Source organism: Lonchura striata, chromosome 1, assembly GCF_046129695.1.
Source record: "Lonchura striata isolate bLonStr1 chromosome 1, bLonStr1.mat, whole genome shotgun sequence".
Classification (NCBI taxonomy): domain Eukaryota; kingdom Metazoa; phylum Chordata; class Aves; order Passeriformes; family Estrildidae; genus Lonchura; species Lonchura striata.
Genome location: NC_134603.1, coordinates 47,323,137 through 47,344,004, shown reverse-complemented (window position 1 = coordinate 47,344,004; position 20,868 = coordinate 47,323,137). Strand labels below are relative to the sequence as shown.

The 20,868-nt window shown below is 35.7% G+C and overlaps 1 protein-coding gene across 1 annotated transcript in view; it reads left to right on the top strand.

The window, feature by feature from the left end:
- RBBP8 (RB binding protein 8, endonuclease) overlaps positions 1 to 18,068 on the top strand; it is a 34,262-nt gene extending 16,194 nt beyond the window's left edge. Inside the window, exons 7-19 of the mRNA XM_021551535.3 lie at positions 1,406 to 1,569; positions 2,962 to 3,063; positions 3,757 to 3,854; positions 4,461 to 4,588; positions 5,504 to 6,386; positions 6,471 to 6,597; positions 8,474 to 8,574; positions 8,963 to 9,077; positions 9,958 to 10,110; positions 10,719 to 10,788; positions 11,738 to 11,834; positions 15,425 to 15,566; positions 17,479 to 18,068. Coding sequence (XP_021407210.1) covers positions 1,406 to 1,569; positions 2,962 to 3,063; positions 3,757 to 3,854; positions 4,461 to 4,588; positions 5,504 to 6,386; positions 6,471 to 6,597; positions 8,474 to 8,574; positions 8,963 to 9,077; positions 9,958 to 10,110; positions 10,719 to 10,788; positions 11,738 to 11,834; positions 15,425 to 15,566; positions 17,479 to 17,576 — 2,278 coding nt within the window. The 3' untranslated portion in view covers positions 17,577 to 18,068. The remainder of the gene's footprint in view (positions 1 to 1,405; positions 1,570 to 2,961; positions 3,064 to 3,756; positions 3,855 to 4,460; positions 4,589 to 5,503; positions 6,387 to 6,470; positions 6,598 to 8,473; positions 8,575 to 8,962; positions 9,078 to 9,957; positions 10,111 to 10,718; positions 10,789 to 11,737; positions 11,835 to 15,424; positions 15,567 to 17,478) is intronic.
- Positions 18,069 to 20,868: the final 2,800 nt, after the last annotated feature.

Genomic DNA, 20,868 nt, shown 5'->3' with positions numbered 1-20,868 from the left:
GTTGTTTATTTTGATTTGTGTCTTAAGATATTGCTAGTAGATAATACAGTTTTCCAGTACTTTCTTTGTAAATGTGCTAGAAAAGAGGAATTACAAATCACACAAGGGATTTGTCAAGACCTGAGAACATCAGTGCATCAATATTTGTCATTAAGTGTTCAAAGTTAGTAGTGGTAAAAAGTCTAACTGGAAAAATGTTTTTTGTCTCAAGCCAGACAGCTTTTTAAAGTTTTCCATTACCTTATTTTATATAAGATATTGTGGTTCAGCTTCAAGGCAAGCAAAAATTTATCTGTATTTCCTCTTTTTCCCTTAGATTAAAACCTTATATCCTTCTCTTTGTAGTTAGGAAATTATCTTTTAGCCTATGTTTTCTCTTGAGAATCATAAGGGAAAGTGCAACTGCAGGAAGGTGACCAAGGAGGCTGAGTTAGATTTCTGTGCGCATTTCTTTTACTGTCTTTTCCACATGTCACTGCCACCACCATAGGGCAGTTAGCCCCTTGTGAAGTACTAAACAAACAATTTAAATTCAAAAATCAGTCCTTTTTTGTTGTTATTTCCTTGCTATGTATAGACAGAATGTTTGGAAAGAAAATACATTGTTTTTTGTTGCACCAGTTTTTTATATACTGACTCTCCAGCAGGCTGCTAGAGCTGACAGTGTGAGAAAGGTAAACTTCTAACTCATCTTGTATTTAACATTACTTGTTTTCCATTATTTCCTGAAGACCTTTTTGAGTTGAGTTAGAGGTAACATCTTTGGAGGGAGATTGCTTTGAATACAGTGCTATTCAGTACTATTTAAAATTGTCCAAAGGCTTTTATTTTGTATTTAAAGCAGTATTTCTGACCACTGAACATATTCTGATTTGGAAAGGACCCAACAAGGATCTTTAAGTCCAACTCTTAAGCGAATGGCCCATCCAGGGATTGAACCCAGAATCTTGATGTTATCCAGCACTATGCTCTAACCAACTCAGCCAATCTCAGGGTCATAAACTGGGAAGATGTACAGGGATTTCCATACTGGGGGTGGGGGGGAGACACTGATCCGTCCCTTTCAGCATTCTTTTTGTTAAAGAAGCACCTGCTTCAGAGAACAAGCTCTCCTACCTAACTTCTGGGAAAAAGGGCTTCCTTAGGACAGTTGTATGTTGACTTCAAATGTGAAGAGCTAGGGTTGTATACTGTTCTTGGGCTTGATGGAGCAATGGTCAATCTTTTATTAAATGTATCTAAAAACTGAGTTGAGTATTACTTTTTTACAGTGTAATGTTGTTGAGGTGGCTGTATTTCCAGAATTGTTGGGTTCTCATACTATGCAATTGTCCTGCTTGCTGAAGTGAAAACTCTTCATCTTGCTGACTTGGGGTTTTATTTGACTATGTGATTTGGCCTCCAGGATGCAAAAGCAGCAAGCAGTGGAGGCAGAAGTTATTCCAGATTCTCCAGTTGTAACATCGTCATTTTCTGTGGTTAATCGTATGAGAAGAAAAAAAGAGAATAGGCATGTCCGATATACAGAACATACACCCCCAGATTTGGAGCTTAGGGAAGGCAACAGTGGTAAGAGTATTTTTTTTGTAATTAATTAAGGGCTAAAGAGAAAGATAGTGTATAAACTTGATTGCAAAGAACTAAAAGCTTTGTGCTTTTTTTTGCTCTACCTTTTCTCTTTTTGTATGATAATGCATGAGTCCAGGGGAAGAAGTCTATAGCAGTAACTGTTACATCAGTGATATGAATATATTTCAACGTTCTACTTTTATTCATCCATGTACACATGCAAATGTAACAGTTTTCCAGACTATATTTCTTCTCTAAGTGCAAATTGGCTGAAAAAGCATCTGTTCGGTTTTGACTTGTGCACGCAGCAATGTCACCACCTAGTGGAGAGTGAAACAGATGTTTTGCCACATTCTGAAATAATTCTGCAACTGAAGTAATGTTACTGAAATTGGTAGATATCTACGTGATCTTTCTTTGTCTGTATTCTACGCTGTTTACATTTGGTTTGTGTCTTAAGTTCAGAAGTATTGTGAGCATTTAATTTCCAGACTTTGTTCTGTAGTGTCATAGAAATAACTCTAACATATTTTGTGTACAAAAAATATTTTTGTGAAATAAGGCACATTGTGCTTGTATTTTATTGATACACATGAAATATCATAATCCAGGTCAATTTATCTTGAGGCATTAAAAAAAAAGGTATTTTAAGTATGAATACATCTAAATATTAGTCTTGCTTAAAAGCCTCTTCCCAAGAATAAAAATAGGATAACTGTAGGATGAAAAAGGTAGGCTGGTTATTCATGCCCTTTATTTTGCATTTGAAATTTTTAGTGCTGTGAGTAGTTTCTCCTTTCTAAGTATACCTATCTCTTTCCATATTCTGTATAAAAAATGGAGCTACTAAATGAGTATAAAGTTTAATATGTAAGAAGTGGTGCGAATATCCATCACAGTTAATGGCTATAAAAAGCTATTGGTCATCAAGATAGAAAGGACTACATGGCATATGTTTGTCATAATTCAGATCTCAGGTTTTTCACCTTTTTTTTACCTTAGCTGATGCAGAACATTGTTGCCTTGGTTGGTTTATCCTTCAATAATTTCATCACCCTATTAACAGGTCAAATACAGCTTTAATTTTTTATGTGGTCATACTAGATAATCGTGTCATTTTGTGTTGGTATTGTTTTAGGGCTGATTGGCTGATATTCTTGTATTTCTCGTATTTGTGAGAAAAAGGATTGATATAGAATATTTATAATTTTATTTTTATTCTGATTTATCACTGTCACCAATTATCAGATGTGCTTGTATTGCTGGATCTACTGAAATATTAAATCCTGCATTTAAGTGCTTTTAAGATCTGGATCATTGTCTGTATCTACGTAAAATTATCACAACAGGATACCTAATTTCACCATGTGAAAATGTTTCCACATCTCCTAGAGTTTGGAAAAATGCCACTCTTTTCCACACAAGTGAGCACTCACCATGGAGGAGAGATACTAGTGACAGACACCTGTGATCCACAACTGTCCCCTGTGCCAAGTAAGTGTATTAATAGATTTAGTTCTAATTCCATTCAAAATAAGGCAAAAATATTGTAAAACTGAGGTTTCATCTCTTTAACCTTTTTAAACACAGAAACCTAATAAAGCGCAAACCTTTTTAAATACTCTAATGACTGAGAATCAGCATGGAATTATTCATGCAAGTTAGGTTTATGGTGGTTGCTGTACTTGTGCTTTCCAATCTTATTATCTTGCCCCAGTTTAATAAACTGAGTAATGTTAAGTGCGTCAAAGAAGGGAAACTTGTTTTTCTAATAAAAACACATGAAAAATAGCAGTTACTGTCAGTTAGGAAATATACAAGACAAGCATTGTATTATAAATACACATTATCTCTGTTCTAAATGTTCTTATCAGACTATTTGTGCCCTGGACTAGGAATCTGAAAAGCAACTTATACATTGATTTTTAATTTTGGGGAGCTGTATTATTCAAATTTGACCCATATGTCTCTGTATCAAAGTGATACAACAGTTTGCTCTCATCAGAAATTATTTTGCCACTTACTGCTTCCAGATATGACTTTTATCTGACAGAGATCAAACTATTTCCATAAATGCCAGTTTTAATTTGTGATCTTTTTCATTCTGTGTTTGTACCATCTCTGTGAGTCAAGCAAGATACTATAATGAATATGTAACTTATTGTGATTTTCTTTCTAATTACAAAGATAAAACAAGGGTAGGAGGATACCCTGTTCCAAAGCCATCTTTTAACTTGGCTGCAGTTGTCGCAGAAACAATTGGACTTAGTGTTGAAGAGGAATCTGTAAGTATTCCAACTTTTTGGGCCAGTTGTTTACAAAAACAGTGTTTTTTCTCTTTTGCATTAAATTCTGCAAAAGTATTCTGAGTTCCAGTAAACTCACTTTGGTTTGCTTTTGCTTAGTCTTAACTGACTTGAACATGAAGAGATATAATCCTGCTGACCTGTCTGGAGGGGTTGAGGAGGAAGGGAGAGACATGGTTCCTCTTTTCAGGTTTTGTTAGTGCAGTGATCTAAATCCTTGGGTCTGATAAATTCCCTTTGTGCAGTAATCAAATCTAAGACATTGAAAACTGTTTCTTGACCATGAGACTGGTTGGTGAGCCAGGTGAGATTATTTGATGATTTTTGTTGGTAACTACGATGAAAATATAGTATGAAGAATATTTTTGTGTCCATACATGTAAATGAATTTTTTCAGTTTCCATAAGATTTCTTTAAAGCTTCTGGTCCAAATTTAATCTCTTAGATATTATGATTTTTCAGAGTTTTGAATGTTTTTATTTGAAGGGGTCTTTAGAGTATTTTGTGCCAACCGAGCATATTTCTAATTTTAAATCCAATATCTTCTCACACTTCTTTTCTTTGTTTTCCTTCACCACTTGCAAGGAGTCCCAGAGTGTACTGAATCTTCCCCTCACTAATACAGTTATGAGCCAGGCCTCAGAGAGCGTGCAGTCTGAAGACTCAAGAAAACATGCAGCTTCTGAATCAAGAAATGATGACAACAATTTAGGGTGTGTTTTCACTCAGTTGTAATAGTTAAAGTTGTTTTAAGCAGTGTTATAGAAGTTTGGTCTTCATAGAATTTCAAACCATGCAGCATTTTGCTTTAAAGGTATAGAAATGGAAATAAGTATTTTCATATATGAGGCATTTCTTTCAAGTAAATAACATGAGAAGCAAAGAAACTGATAGAATGCAAAACTGTAGGCTTTTTCTTATTTCACTTCTGGTTTGGGCTTCTTGTATACACAGACCCTTATTTCCTAACTTCTCATTATTGCAAGGTATCTTCTGAGGCCCATAACCCTGTGGATAGTGGTCCTAGAGCTGGAATGCAGGAAGGATCTTATTGCCCTGATTAGGTGTCAAATCAATTGACTGTTGTCCTTCCCACTCTCCACAGGATATTTTGGTCTTATCTGGATTTTTTTTTTTTGGCCCTATTTGTCATGTTGAATGTATGCTTTGTTGATGACAGGTAAAAAAGAGTACCTGAAAGGAGCTTTTTTCCTGCACTTGCAGAAGCTTTAAGAATCTGTTGTGGTTTTAAGATCTATACAAGAACCTAAATAGACTCCTATTGCAACCATTCTCACTTTCTTCCTTTTCATTGCACTGAAAGGTAGGAAGTCCTTGGATAGAAGAGATACTTAGGCAGACTTAACTCTGTCCTTGGTTCTCAGTTGAATGTGGAACAGAATTTCACACCATACACTAAAATGAAGGATGAGATCTACAGCTCTAAATGCAACAGTACCTATCCCTAGAATAGGTTAATTTTTATTGTTCCTTCTGTTTTCAGTTAATACTAGCAGCTCACACAGCTTTAAAGCAGATCAGCAATAGGAAGCATTATATTTTTTGATATCACTTTCTCTCCTTCCATCTGTACACCAGAAAAAGCTCTCATGTTTCATTGTCTTCAGTATTTCAGATCCATCTCATAACACTCCACCACATGATGACTGGGATTCTCGGGTAGCTTCTCCTGTTTTTGGAGCTTCTAGCAGCATGAAGAACAACTCAAGTACAGTTCATACTCCTTGTATTTTAGATTCAGGATTGAAGCCTCATCTCAAAATCAACCTCTTCAACAATCCATCCAGTTCCAGATCTCATAAAAGTAGATCAAAATCTGAAGATGTTGCTTTTGTTGCACCGCTGAATCTTGGGTCGGAAATCAACTCAGTTATCAGCCAGGCCTCTGTCCATAGGCAAATGGTTGTGAAAAGGAATTCTAATGAGGCTGTAGCCTGTCTTGGCACCTGCACAGCTAAAAATGAGGTGATCAAGAGCGATGTCCTTCTTGTATACCAGAAGCAGCTAGAAGGCAGGTGTGCTAAGAGAAAGAAAGCTGAAGATGATCATGCAGTTAGCTGTAAGAAAACATCATTCAACAAAGAGAACTCTGTGCCCTTTCGATCTGATGTTCAGCAGGTTAATGGGGAACATACAGGGGATAAGCCCTTGGATCTGTCTGATCGCTTCTCTGGATTTCGTGGTCAAGAGAAAAAACAAGGAGGTGAAGAGACATATAAAAATAGACTGAAGCAAGTGACTCTGCATGACATTTTTTCACACATAGGGAAGACCATTCCTGAAGGTTCATCATCCATTCAAAATGCCAACAATGAGAGCTGTTTATTTGGCAGAGATTTACAAGAGGAATCCTGTGTACAAGAAGCAGTGCTGGGAAAAACATTCCCTGACAGGAAAAACCAGATCCCAACAAAAGAAGAAGTTCCTCCTTTCAAATTTGCACCACTGCCGAGTTCTGCAGAGACAGAGGAACTTTTTGGTGATGTAAAGGTATGCTTTTCTGACTCTTTTGATTCTCCTTTGAAGTATTTTATTTAAGTTTTGGGAAATAGTAAAATTGCAATATGTTGTTAGGTTGCCAGTGGCCATGTACCAAATAGAAAGAAAACAAGGACAGGACATGGAGAGTCTGAACCAGCATCTGTACTTCAGCCAAACCCTTGTAGACTATCAAAAATTAAAGCCCAGCAAAATGAGCAAGGTAACTTGATGAAAATGTTCGTTTTACTGCCTACCTACCCCATCAGCCTGTGCTTGGATTGAATAGGATTTTTCTTATCTTCCTTTATTCTACTTTAATCCCTTTTTTCTGCTTCTAACTCAGTCACATTCTATTTGGGATTTCTCAATATCACCTCCAACATTTACTTACAAGTCTGTGTCTTCCTGGCATACTTTTGCCACTTTATAATAAATATATAATTGGTATTCAGGTGTACATTCAACAGGCTAGGAATCTTGTTCTTTCTTGTTTGTTTAGCATTGTTATTTGTTGCAGTGTAACAATAAAATCTCATGAAACTTGAGTTTTAACTATCTATATCAAATACTTGAAAACTATTCAAGTGTAAGCATAAGTCATTTTTTAAAAATATTTTTCATTATTCCTAATGATCTGGTAAGAAAATTTGTACCTTTATTGATAATGGGCACAGGCTGTCTTATGTTCTTTCTAGAGCATGTATCATCTCTCCTCTTAAGTACTCCCAGTTGGAAAACTAACTTTTTTGTACTAGCATTTTAGAATCAGAGCTTCTGTACTCCTCAGCCAAGCTGTGACACTGCATACTTGAAAAATACTTGCATTATGAATTTAAAAGATACTTGCCAATAGTTGCTGTGGCTGTGTAGCTTGGAATCGAAATATTCCCCTCAGAGACAAATCAAGAGGCATCTTTGGAGCAATGACTTTTGTATTCTTTGTTTATGACACTTGTATTGTCATTGATCTAACTTCAATAGTGAACCAACTAGGGAAGGCACTCCTGGACCTGTTGTTTGTAAGCAGAGAAGGACTGGTAGGTAAAGTGATGGTTGGGGGCTATCTTGAGTACGACAGTCACAAAATAATAGTTTTCTAGTCTCAGAAAAGTAAGAAGTGGGAGGTAGCAGAACTGCTACCTTGAACTTTTGGAGGGCAGTCTTTGGCCTATTTAGGAGATCAGTTGACAGTCCTCCCCTGAGAGGCAGTCCTGAAGGGCAGAAGAGTCTTCTTGAAGAAGAAAATCTTAAAGGTGTAGGAGCAGGTTGCCCCATGTACTGCAAGATGAGCTAATGGGAAAGAAGGGCAGCCTGACTGAACAGAGAGCATTAGCTAGAGATTAGAGAGGATTAGCTAGAATTCAGAGATAAAGAAAGAGAGTTTATGACTTTAGGAACAAGGCAGGTGGCTTCTGGAGAACTACAAGGATATTGTGAGGTTATATAGGATAAAAATAAGAATTACCAAAGTCCAGCTAGAGCTTAATCTGGCTACTGCTGTAAGAAGTATTTCTGTAAATCCATCAGCAACAAGAAGAGGGCTAAGGAGAATAAGATTTATTGGATGTGGGGGAAACACAAGGACAAAGGATGAGGAAAAAAATGAAGTACTTAGTGCATTTTTGCCTAAATCTTTCATAGTAATTCTCAGGGTACCCAGCCCCTGAGCTGGAAGACTGGAATAGGGAGCAGAACAAAGCCCCCACAGTCCAATGGGAAATTGTCAGTCACCTCCTGCACCACTGAAACACACACAAATCTATGGGGCCAGATGGGATCCACGTGAGGGTACTGAGGGAGCTGGCAGAAGTGTTCAGCAAGCCACTTTCCATAATTTATCAGCAGTGCTGGATAACCAGGGAGGTCCCAGTTGACTGGAGGTGAGCAAATGTGACACCCATCCACAAGAAGGGCTGGAGTGAAGATCCAGGGAACTACAGGCCTGTAAACCTGACCCAAGTGTCCAGGAAGGTTATGGAGCAGATCACCTTGAGTACCATCATAAAGCACATGCAGAACAACCAGGGGATCAGGTGCTTCTGGCAGAGTTTGATTCTAATTATTTGTCTTTTGTTTCTCATATTCTGTGCATACAGACGTGAAAGATAAACCCTCTTTAGAAAATTTCCAGTGGAGCATAGACCCAGGAGCTGACCTTTCACAATACAAAATGGACATTACTGTGATTGATACAAAGGTGAACTCTTATAATAAGTCTGCATGTTCTATGATGCTGGAAAAGCTTGCAAAGCAGTACAGTGAACATTGTTCTGGGCAGACCATACCCACTTTGTAACAAAATTCAGAATTTGGCTCATTTAATATTTGTTCATGCTACAGTTATCCTAAAACATTACCACTGTTTTGTTGTACTTCATAAACTCAACAGGCATATTCTCAGTATGAAAGTGGACAAATGGTTGTGAGAAAGAACTCTACTGAGGCTGTAATCTGCAGGAAAAAAAGTAAATCCGTGTTCAAAAGGAAGCCAGTAACTGCTTTGGAAGTGTTTCAGATACACAGCACTGACACTTACTAACCAGTTGTTTCTGGGTGCAATTGTCATGTTTGCTTTTTCCCCCTAGGGTGGTTCTCAGACCAGAGTTGGAGGGGAAGTTGTTGATATGGACTATACCTATGTTAGTGACAGTGTGCTATTAGAAATGAAAAATCAACAGCAAAATCAGGAAAGCAGTCCACGTAAGACATTTTTTTTTCTCTTGTCTTCATTTTGGTTTGCTTTTTTGTGATATGATGGGCTTTTGGGGGTTTGTTGGAGTGTTTTTGGTTGGTTGGTTTTTTGAGGAAGAGGAGGAAAGAGTAAAAGGACACTTTTTTCCCCCTGTATGGCTAGATAGTACAAAATGGTTTGCAGTAAAAAACTGGTGATGAAATTTTATAGGTTACACAGTTCAGTCTGTTTCCTAGAGAGTTGGTGGTGGGTTTTGAGGTTGTGTTTTTTAACATAGGTTAAAAAAAAAAACAGGATTTGTGCTGAGAGAGCCAATAGCTATTTCTTCACAGTGCTTAAAGGGTGAAATACTTAACCATGTAATAGTTCTGATCTCACCTGCAGTGAACAGCTTTGAAAGTTTTCTATGTAATCACATCAGACTTTGTGTGAGAAGACTAATTTAATTTTTAATGATGTATAAATTGAACTAGTGTGTTTAAAATAAATGCTACTGTGTTTATATCACTTTTACCATATGGTATGTGGTGAATCATGGCTGCAGGGCAGTAGAAAAAGTATCTCCTTCTGCTTGGATAAGTCCATAATTAGAAGAACCAAAATTTCACATATCCAGTATTAGGTTAAAGGTATCTCACAATGATTTAGCAGCTAATTAAATTTTAAAAATGGGATCCAAGGTATCTGAAAAATAAATGAGCATTGCCCACATTTGAAAGATTGACAGAGAAGTTGCAGCAAGAATTAAGGTATAGCTGTTTTTGAGTTAATTGGTACTGGAGCAGTAAGTAAATGTTAATTCTTTAGATACACATTTAGTCAAACTGCGATTGCTTGGCTAAAATCATTGAGACACTGATTGGATGTTCCTCGTGCTTTTAATGACAGGAGGAGAAATAACGGATATGTTTGATCGGACAACCCATGAAGAATTTGAATCCTGCCTACCAGAAGATAGTCTATCTGCATGTGATGAAAAAGAAACTCTTCATGATGAAGAGCAGGATAAGGGAATAATAGCAGCAAGCAAAAAACTAAAGAGTGGGATATAATTTGGTTTTGTCTTTATTAGCTTACTTAAACTACAAGAGTTGATTTGAAGTCAGACTCTGTTCTTTAGGAACAAATATGCCAAATAAACTACCAGTTCTTTTTGCATAAATTTGTGGTAAAGTTGATTACTTGTAAGGACATAACATAAAGCAATATGAATTTTTTTTTTTTTTTGGTAGTTCATTTATCACCACACAAATGTGGAATGCATAGTGGAAGTTGGCACAGCAGCAGAACACTAAATTGACTCTTAAAAGAAACACCAGGTTTTGGCTACAGTTACTTACTTCCTTTCTTCTCACTATTCTAGGTTCTATTGAAGATTTTACAGTGTTTAGTATTTTTAAGCAGCCTTTCCTTTTATGTTCTTCTTGTCCTTTTTGCTTGTCTCACTGCTGCTTTCCTTCTGCTCCAGAAGTGCTTTTTGATTGATGGTTATCAGTTCTGTATTATTTTTTGTAGCTATTTGAATCTGTTGTCTCAGACTGAAATGTACATGGCATTCTTATATTTCTTAACAGTTTGTTAATAATTTTACAGAAGTTTCTGCAGGCAGTCTGTTAACCTTATATTTTATTTTGCATGTATATTTACAGAACATGAGGATAAACAAGATAAAGCCAAGCAGAAAGCTTTTGTAGAGCCTTATTTCAAAAGTGATGAGAGGTAATTTAGTTTGTTTTTTATGGGCATTTTAAGGCTCTTTGTATCTTCCCTATAGGAAACTTGGTCCTCCATAAAATAAACATCTTTGTGTGTAACAGCCTAGCAGTTGAAGATGCAGACGTAGAAGATCTACTACATTAGTAAAAAGACTTTAGATAAAAACTGGAGTAAGGGAAAAAAATGTTGAAATGCCTGTTACATTTGCTGAAGAGAAGAGATTGCCTCTTCTGCTTTCTATAATTTTAGTGAATGCAGTGTTTTGTAATCCATCTGGTTTCTTACAGTCATGTGGTCATGCCTGAATTTATGAGCCAAGGACCTGGACTGCTTGTACAAATGAAAACCTTTCCTTCTGTGGTATTTTTGCCCCTTCTTCTCTAGGCAATAAATGAAGAGTGTTCAACTATTGCACCTCTTAGTGCTTCATCTGTTGCCTTCCAGTATTATCATAACTGGAAGTCTGAATCTTCATTTTGTAATGATACCAAGTTCTTCAGTTAGCTTATATTTTACCCCAGTTTTCTTTGTAGAGGAAAATTTGTTTATTGCTTTGAGAGCAGTTGAGTTGAAAAGAACCTACTGATCTTGAACCCCAGCATGTGCTCCTCTCATGGCAGTCATTGTAAGCACAACTCTGTCTTGGACAAAAATATTCTATAGAAGATCTCTGAGTAATTTCTATATACTAATTACTTTTACACTCTGAAAAGCCATAATAATGAGACACACATCTCTGGTTATGTGAAAGTTCATATTACATTTGAAAACTATTTTATTTATAAAAATTGCCATATTCAACTATGAAAGGCAGTATGATTTGGATTTTGTAGATATTTTCTGAATTATTTTTTAACTTGTCTGTCCATCATTGTGTTCCAAAAAAATGGAAACTTCCAGTCATGGAGAAGAAATAAAAGTACTATTATGTGAAAACACATTTGTTTTTCAGAAAGAGCACTGCATTAGATTTTCCTCATATTGAGGTTATTCGAAAAAAAGAAGAAAGAAGAAAATTACTTGGCCACACTTGTAAGGAATGTGAAATAGTAAGTAGTGCTTTTAAGTTTGTCAGTCTGCCATTTGTCTAATTCCAGACAGTATCTAAGTGCTGAAGTGCTGTTTTTAATTATTAATCTGGTTGCATCATCATCATTACCTACAGTATCTGGGAAATAAATGTTTACCAAGGCTAGATAACCAAGTTTGTAGGTGGTTTGTTTGATTTTAGTGCAGTAGCCACATTCAGCATGGAAAGACTTGGGTTTGATTTTTTAGTGTGTATCTGTATGACAAAAGAGCTTCTTATGTCATGGTTCCAGTATGATTACTGTTAATAAAAAATACATTAGCTGGTCAAAGAGCTGTTACAGGTTTCCAAACTTCAGATCAAAAGCTGTACTGAACTTTTTGGACACTGGGATAAGTAAGTTCTGTATCCTGTTATACTTTTATATAGATAGACAGATCTCATTTTGGTTTGGTTGATTTTTTTCTTTGTTTTCTGTGTTAGGTTTTTCAGATAATTGCACCAGCATAGGCAGCAATGTGTATATTTATGCAAATATATGCAAAAATGTCTAAAGTTACTTGTTTAAAATACTTGTTAAAAAGTAAAAAATTTTAGGTTTCACATTACACATTTTTTTCTTCTCTTTCTATTTACTGAGCTGCTTTCAGATATTTGGTGTAGAGATAAAATACTGATGTAATTACATGTATAATAAGAACATATTTTATTTAGCCATTAATAGAGTTATGATCTAATAAATGATGACTCAGTAGATGTGGATTAATGACTGAACAATGATGGATTTTCTGGAATCTTTCCACTTAATTTTCAAATGTATATAGAACCAACATTTTTCAGAGATTCTCCTGCTATTCACTCTATAGTCAAGTCCCATTTACTTAGCTGAATAAATTTATTAGAGTATGTTTTTAATGAAAATGTTTTCTGAAAAATATTGGTAAAACTCTTTAAATAAAAATACTTAATTTTTACAGTCAACTATAAATACTATTTAAAAAAATACATTTGATTTAAAGAGTTTGAAAGAAAACAAAACAACCCCCAACCTTCAGTCTCTTTCATGGTTCCAGAGCCATGTGTTAAGCATTTTAATTTCCTGTTTCTATAAGCTGCAGATCTTCCTTCTGTAAATCCAGTCCCTGTTACTTTCTGTCAGATTGGAGTGATAACTATAGGGTCTGGAAACATTCACAGCTCCAGTTTTGTAACAGTAGGTTTCTACATTAAATGCTAGGAAAGTTTAGTTTCTTGTTGGTTTTGGCTTGTTGGGTTTCTTGTTTTTTTTTTTAAGTCTACACCATTCAAGATTAATGTCTTGGAACGTGTGGAATGCTTGGCCATGTCATTGCACAATAATAAAACTGGCTTTGAATTAAATGCCTGTGGAAGAAGGGAGTATTGGATAAAGCATAAGTGATGCTTTAGAAAAGTCTTGGCTTGTTGATTAGCCATATGGGTTTGAAAAGCTGCCAGAGTCTAAGGGAATATTTAGGGAGTGGATAGAGATCAGTAAATTGATTCTGGCCTTGTACTGCAAGTGGAGTGAGTGTGGTCAGTTACTGTCACTCTGAAAAGACCTGAGATTTAACTTCTGCATGTGCCACAGCAGGCTGATATTAAAGTCCTTTATAAGTAATTTATCTTAAAGCTTTGTGGAAGCATCTCATTCACTTTACAGTGTAGAACTTTTGATAAGAAGTCTTGTTTTGGTTTTTTATGACCTTGTGATGCTATCAGAGAAAGATTATAGGCAGAAGTTACAGGTAGCTTGTAAAAGTAACATTTGTTAGTGTGGTTATTAAGTGTAACTACATTTAGGTGAATAGGAAGGAGGATCACTCAGATGCATTTTGATATGCATTTAGATTACAGGAATTATTCTGTAAATTCTTGCTAAACTAATGGGAGGAATGTTTTTAGGGTTTGTTCCATTTCTGAAACTGCAAACTGTATAGTTCTATAAATAATTCTTTTACAGGGAGGACAGGATGAGATTGTAGTATCTTCACACATGGAAAAGCCTAGCTTGAATGTTTTGTGTGGATTAAAAATGCTGTGGACAGTGAGATAAATCTAGAAAACAGCTGAGAGTTCTTTTTGCTGTTTAGCTGACATACATAACTCTTATTCTCTGTCAACCCTAATAGATTTCTAAAGAAGCCAAAGAAGTTTCTTTTTAATTTATTTATAAAACATGTTTATCTTGATTTTTTGATTTTTCTTATTTTCTGTTCCTACTAAACTGTACTGTATTTTTCATTGTTGGATCTGTAATTATTCCTTACTAATCATAAATTGTTTAATTAAAAAAATGCAACACACTAACAACTTTTAGTAGATTAATTTCTAAAATTTCAGGCTATTTACAGGACAAAATAAGGAGTTCTGCTAATTATTCCTAAATAAAACTCAGCAGTATTTGTCTTATATCGACATTGTAGAATTCTTATGATTAATTTTATTGACTTAGCACCTTGTTCTTAACTTCTGTCAGTAAAAATCAAATGAGCATACTTTACAATTCCAAGTAGGTTTTCTGAAATCATGCCAGTAGCTGAGAGCATGGAATAATCTCTGTTGACAGAGGTATCCTGTTCTTTTCCTGAGTTCCTCAGCCTTGGTCACTTTCCATATGATTGAATGAGTTATAAACTTTAATTTGCCTTTTTGAATTGTAACACTGCCATTTCAGTAGAATTGTTTTTCCATTTTCACAAGGGTCAGGTTTCTTGTGTGGCTGTGACTGTTGACTTACTGCTTTAATCAAACAGTGCATTCACTTTGAAAATATTTTGATCCTGTATGTGCTCTAAGGTCCAGATTTGTATATTTAGGAAATACAATTAGAATTATAAATTAAAACAGTAGAAAACTGCATGGACAAAAATATACTCTAACTTTCTATGATGCTACTCGGGGAAACACCCAGCAAAAAGGTTTGGAGGAAGTATTTACTTTTCTCATTGCAGCCCCCAGTAGAGCTGGCAGGCGTGAAAGAGTATAACCAATTTACTATAGAGACTGATCAGCTGACAGATAATTTCAGGAGTCCCAGTGTCAGTCAGCTACTTTAACTCTTTATTTACTTTTAATTTGAGGCTAAGCAAGTAGGAAGCATTTTGACTTAAGTTTGCAGTTACTACTGTAAATTTGGATACTGGAAATAATTCTGCAATATGGGATTTATAGTGGATTTTTTTCCCTTTTTTAAATTTTATTTGTAGATGCAAGCTGACAATTACTAAATTTAAAAATTCCAATCTCTTTCAACACCTGTATTACTTAGCTTTGTAAATCAGTCAGTAGACTGTTGACATAAGTAATTGTACACATGCCTCAACCTTGTTACTTATGGTATGTTAAAAGATAGAAGGTTAACAAATTTGCTATTATAAAGTTATACTTAGTCTGTAAATTCAGTAAGCTTTTAGGATAATTGCCAGTTGTTTGTCACTTGGATAACGAATCTCTACTCTGGCTGTCCTCACCATTGTTTTTAGATAACTGTGTTAATAAACACAGTGATTGATAGTGTCAATTGTGTAAAGCAGTCGCTCTAGTATGTATGAATTTGTTAACTGGGGTTTTTCCCCCCTTTATATTCAGTATTATGCAGACATTCCAGAAGAAGAGAGAGAGAAGAAATTAGCTTCCTGTTCAAGACACAGATTTCGCTACATTCCTCCAAATACTCCTGAAAATTTCTGGGAGGTTGGATTTCCTTCCACACAAACCTGTGTGGAAAGAGGTTTGTGCCAAAAAAAAGTTTGAAAAGTACTTTTTAAAACTCTTTTTTTTTTTTTTGTCCTTGAAATTGTCTGTAGTTCATACAGCAGCCTTTCTCACCCAGTCCAGTTTATCAGCAGCTGCTGCAGCCACCATTATCTGGTTTTAGCAGTTCCTGTACTACTAAGAAAGAATATAAGGAAAGAATATAAGGAGAATTTCTTAGAGCCTAGATAGAGAAGGCAGAAGTAATTTGGATTCTCATGGAACTTAATTTAAACCCTACATATTTTTGACCATAAACAAGAATTGGATTTTCAGAAGTAAAGGCCAAGAGATTGTACATACTTAGGAGAGAGAGACAGCACTATTGATTTCCTTTGTCAGTGTTTTTAGAGCTTCATAATACCAGATGATAATGGAAATGTTGCAGGTAAGGTGTAGTTAAACATTTTTTCATACATGTAGCCTGCTTGTTAGTGACAATGAAGATGTCGTGTTTGTTTTTGGGTTTTTTTTAAACTCTTCTTCACATAGAAGTTTGTTCTTTCAAATAATTTTTCAAAATCTTAGAGCCTGGTGTAAAAATGAGGTTTTACAAATTATGTTAAAGCATGGTGAGTTTGTAGTGTACTCAATATACAATTCTTCAGAAGTGGTGAAGTGCTGGGGTGAGGAGGCCTATAGAAACTCTCTGAGTTCCTTATATCTTTACTTGTGCATTAGCTGTGAAACATTAATCTTTGCTTTTATCTGTTCTTGTAACAGTGTCAGGTCAGGCATAGGAAAATGTAGCCAGAGTTGTGTATGTATTGTGTGATAGCGTGCATTATCACCCTTAATCTTTCACAACAAGGAACCTTGATTTTTATAGACCATATAACTTGTTACTGCCCATTTGGAATCTTATTGTAGTCTCATTAAAAATTAGCTTCTTGGCTGTCTCCTTGTTCTTCTGGAGTTAAGAGCTGTTCAGTTGTTAATGGTTCTCAACAGCAAATCAGAGGCAGACTTTAGATCAACCCTCCCTTGGAAAAGGAAATATTTTGTAGCAGTGCAGCAAGAGAACTAAAACGAGAGAGTTCCCATGATGAGCAATTGCTCTTGCCACTCCATTGTAGTAGGGTACAACATAGGTATTTTCTGCTCCTTATTGGTATCTTGAACCATCTGTTTGTGTTGGTTTGGGGTTTTTTTTAAATAACTGAGTTACATAGACAGAATTTTCTACCTATGAAGAAGAAGTCTACTACTCTCATTTTGGTGGATGCTGTTGCTGATAAACAGTAAAGAATTGACAAAAGCCAGGTGCTGAAACTGACTTGTATAAAATGTCTGTTCACTGTCAGTGTTAGTCAAATTAAGCATGTTGTAGAAATTTTCTATCCACTTTTCTTATCAGAGAGCTTTCAAGGTGTGTTTGATCCATAGGCTCATGTTCAGCTTTTTCCAGTCTTCAATAAATCTGGGTGCTCTTAAAACAGAGGGAGGTACTGTTTATACCTACAAAACACATATGCCTGAAGTTTCCTCTGTATGACTAGGATTTACATTTTCCAAAGTGATTTTTATTAGTGAATTGAATTAGCAGTTCTTGCATACTTTGTTACTCTTATGTAAAATCCTTGGTAGAAAGAAAATGGAAAGTGCAGTTTTATTTTGAATAAATGAACAATTCATAGTTTCCATTCTGTTCTTCATTGTCAACTGTCTGTATTTCATTACTGTGCAGTCACCTACTGGAGAGCAGCTGCATATTTTAATGAATTATATTTGCACACTGGGATCTCAAAACGTTTATGTGAAGCCAGAACCAGTTGCCCCAAAAGGAAAAAAAAAATTAGAAGTTATTTTTTGAGGCTAAACATATACTAAAGCTAAAGTTATGCCTGTTTTTATATTATATTTCTTACCTCAGGTTTATTCTTTTTAAGGCTACATTAAAGAGGACCTTGCTCCCTGTCAACGTCCAAAAAGGCGGCAGCCTTATGCTGTGATGTTTTCTCCAAAAGGCAAAGAGCAGAAGACATAAAGGATGGGAAAGTGAGTTGTGCCAGCCTGAAGTGGATCTTTCCTGTCCATAGATATTTATAGTTAATATAAACTTGAAGTAAAGAACTGTATTTTCCACAATGATAGATAAATTGTTTAATTGAATATGTAAATTTTATAAAATTCATTTGCAAGTCTGATGTACCAGGAAACAAAACTATTTAATGTATGTTTGTTTCATATTGTGTTAATACATTTTGTATTCATTTTTGCACCTGTGAGAGAAGTCTCCTTTTTTTTTTTCTTTAAAGCCAGCAGCTGAAATTCCAGCAATTTCTGTCTGAACTTTGTGTCAGTGAGTAACTACTTTGAAGTCACTGAAACCAATTGTTCATGCAAGAGTAAATGTCTGTCAATGGGAACAGAAGTGACAATTTTCTAGGGTGCTTTTATTTTGCTCTTGATTTTCTTGTGTTTTTTTTTTCTTGTTGCAACAATGGTTGTATCTACTTGGAATAAAGCTGTATTAAATATGAAATGGATCTACTGTTCATAGTTTAGAGGTGTGAAAACCAGGAAGTCTAAGTGACTTTCTTCAATTCTACTGTTAAATGTGTTTTCCTCAGTGTTTAAATTAGAATATCCAATATTCCTTTTATTTTTTCCTTGAAATTTCTTTGCATATGTATGTCTCGTTTATTTATAGAGATAAGCATTGTTATTTCTAAATTGGGTGACAGCTCTGCCCAGAGTTCTCCTAGTGGACAGCAATAGTCATCACCTAGGTTACAAAAGATTCTCTAGAGACATTTTTAAATAATCTTTTGTAGCTGGGGATATATTTTCATATTTGCATTGGGAAAGTGAGATTATACAGTATCACAGAGGCAGGGTAAGACCTACATAGGTAGGCAAACCAAAGATCACCATAAGATCCCTAGGAATAAAGAAGCTACAATAAGAGTTGGGTTCAAGCAGTGAGAACTCTTTTAAAAACAGATCATAAAGCACTCAACTATTGAAATACCTGAAGTAAAACCAAAATAATAGAAAGTACAGATACATCTGGGGGTTTATCTGTATATATTTGTATGTAAAAATGTTTCTGTAATTTCTATTCTTGTACTTTATGCATGGGCATAAAAATATATTTGAAAACTTGGTGGATAGGACCATTTAAATTTATATAGAAATGGTGGGAGGTTCTGCTGGTGGAGAGGTTGTAGCATAGGCCCAAGAAGAAAACTAAAACAAATGTGGTCAATTTAACTGTAACACTAAGTGACACAAAGTCCTTTTAGATGGCAGGCCTTGCAGAAAAGTAGAAGGGATAACAGTAGGCACTGTCCCCATCCTCCCTGCTTAGTTGGTTTACTTCACCATTTCACAGGGATATATCCTGAAGAATGCCAAAGACATAAAGCCAAATAAGAATGAAGGTCTTTAGTCATTCCCGTATATACTAATGCATGTTAACAATAAATGTTTGCAACATTGTAAAACCATTTCTTGGAACAGACTGTCAATCTGTGCCAAGGTAAGTCTGGTTTCCTGGATTTTTTTTTTTAATTGAAAAAAAAATTAACAGGTACTGCCAAAAAGTGGAATTCTTGCAGGTGTCTTGAAATTTGTTTTAGAACAACTATTACATGCTCTGCATAAATATTTATCTATCAAGAAGTTTTTAACAAGAAGAGTAAGGTAGGAGACTGCTTATAACTAGGGAGAGCCTTTACACAGTAGAAGCTACATCCACCAAAAGTAGAAACACACTATAACTTAACAAATGTAAATTTTGCTATGAAGTAGGCTGTTTTGATGCCCTAACTTTTAGCTTACACATTTTCCAGATTCTATACTGCATTAGTATGTAACTCTGAACTTTATATATAGTGTTAGCAAGTTCTCTGTCTTACTTAGATAATCCTTGTCCAGCTTGAGAACCAAGGACACCATTGCAGCTTCAGGCCCAAAAATTATGAACAACAGCAAATTGAGGCAAGCAAACTGGGAGGGGGGGACTTCATAATCTGAAACTATAATTGGACAATTAACCCTAAATATGTAATAGGACCAAAACTTAGAAAAGTGTGAAAACTTAGGACCCACCATCCCTCTCGGCTGGAGCCATGGATGGGCTCTTGTTCTGCCCAAGATGTATCCTTTGAAGACCTTTTCATAAATAGCTACTTTATTCCTTTATCACTGTCTAGCCTCTGTTCTAGGTAGCCTCTAAAGTCATCAGTTTGAGAAAGTTTCTGAAAGAAATAACTATAAATCCTATTTTAAGAACTTTAGAGTGGAAGTGAAAGATAAAGATCAAACAATAAAGGGAACATTTAAAGGTAAGATGACAGGAAAAGATGGGATTCTTACAGCAATGTTCATTATGGAAGTGTTTGGAGCCTTTCTTTGCAGGGTGGGTGGGCAGAGCTGTTGGGAACTGAAATGGCAGAAAAGGTCAATGATGTGGGTGTTAGCAAGAGTACAGCATTGGAGCCAGCTCCCATGGATTGGAAGGTGAGAAGAAAAAACTGCTAAATCCCTCACTATCGCATGGAACATGACAAACTAGCTGTGGTGGTCAAGAACAAAGTAACAATTCTGCCTTGAGGCTTTAAAGAAGACTCCAAGGAGATCAATGGGGCTGCAGCCTGATGAGTTTTACAGAGTCATGGGAACTGGGCTAATTGGTAGGAGTGTAATGAACAGGATTTTCAGACCTTTATAACTACAGTGTGAAAGGACACTTTACAGCTGCCATTCTGATGGCCTTTTAGATACTTTAAAGATGTCAAAATACAATTTATCTGACAGTAGAACCAAGTTGTCTTGGTGCAGTTCTCTCCTAGAGGATGCCTGTTTAAAGGTACATAAGACATTACAGTGGGTTTCTGCTAAGTACAAAACAATCGACCTATTTGTCTTCTGAGAAAGAGTGAAGGGAGAAGTCTGTTAAATTATTCACTGAGCAAGTGGAACTGGGATATAGAAGAGTGGGAAATTGCAGGGCAGAACCCCTTCACAAACAAGAAGAGATGTGATGGATGCTAATAAAGTCAAGATGTGTGGAAAGAGAAAGGATTGCTCAGCTTTAGTTACAAGAAGAAAGGAGCACACTGTCTATGAAGGTACTACTGCTCCACTAGGGGACAGTAAGAACCTGCTTGTGAGCTCAAAGCAGTGTAAGAATTACTCTTACCCTTTGATAGTTGGCCAATTTAATAAGATTTATATTGATTTAAAAATTGTAGATCTCTTGTCTAGCTGTTCTAGTGCTAGAAAAACTATTTCACTTCATCTTAAGAAGCAAGAGATCAATTGTAAAAATC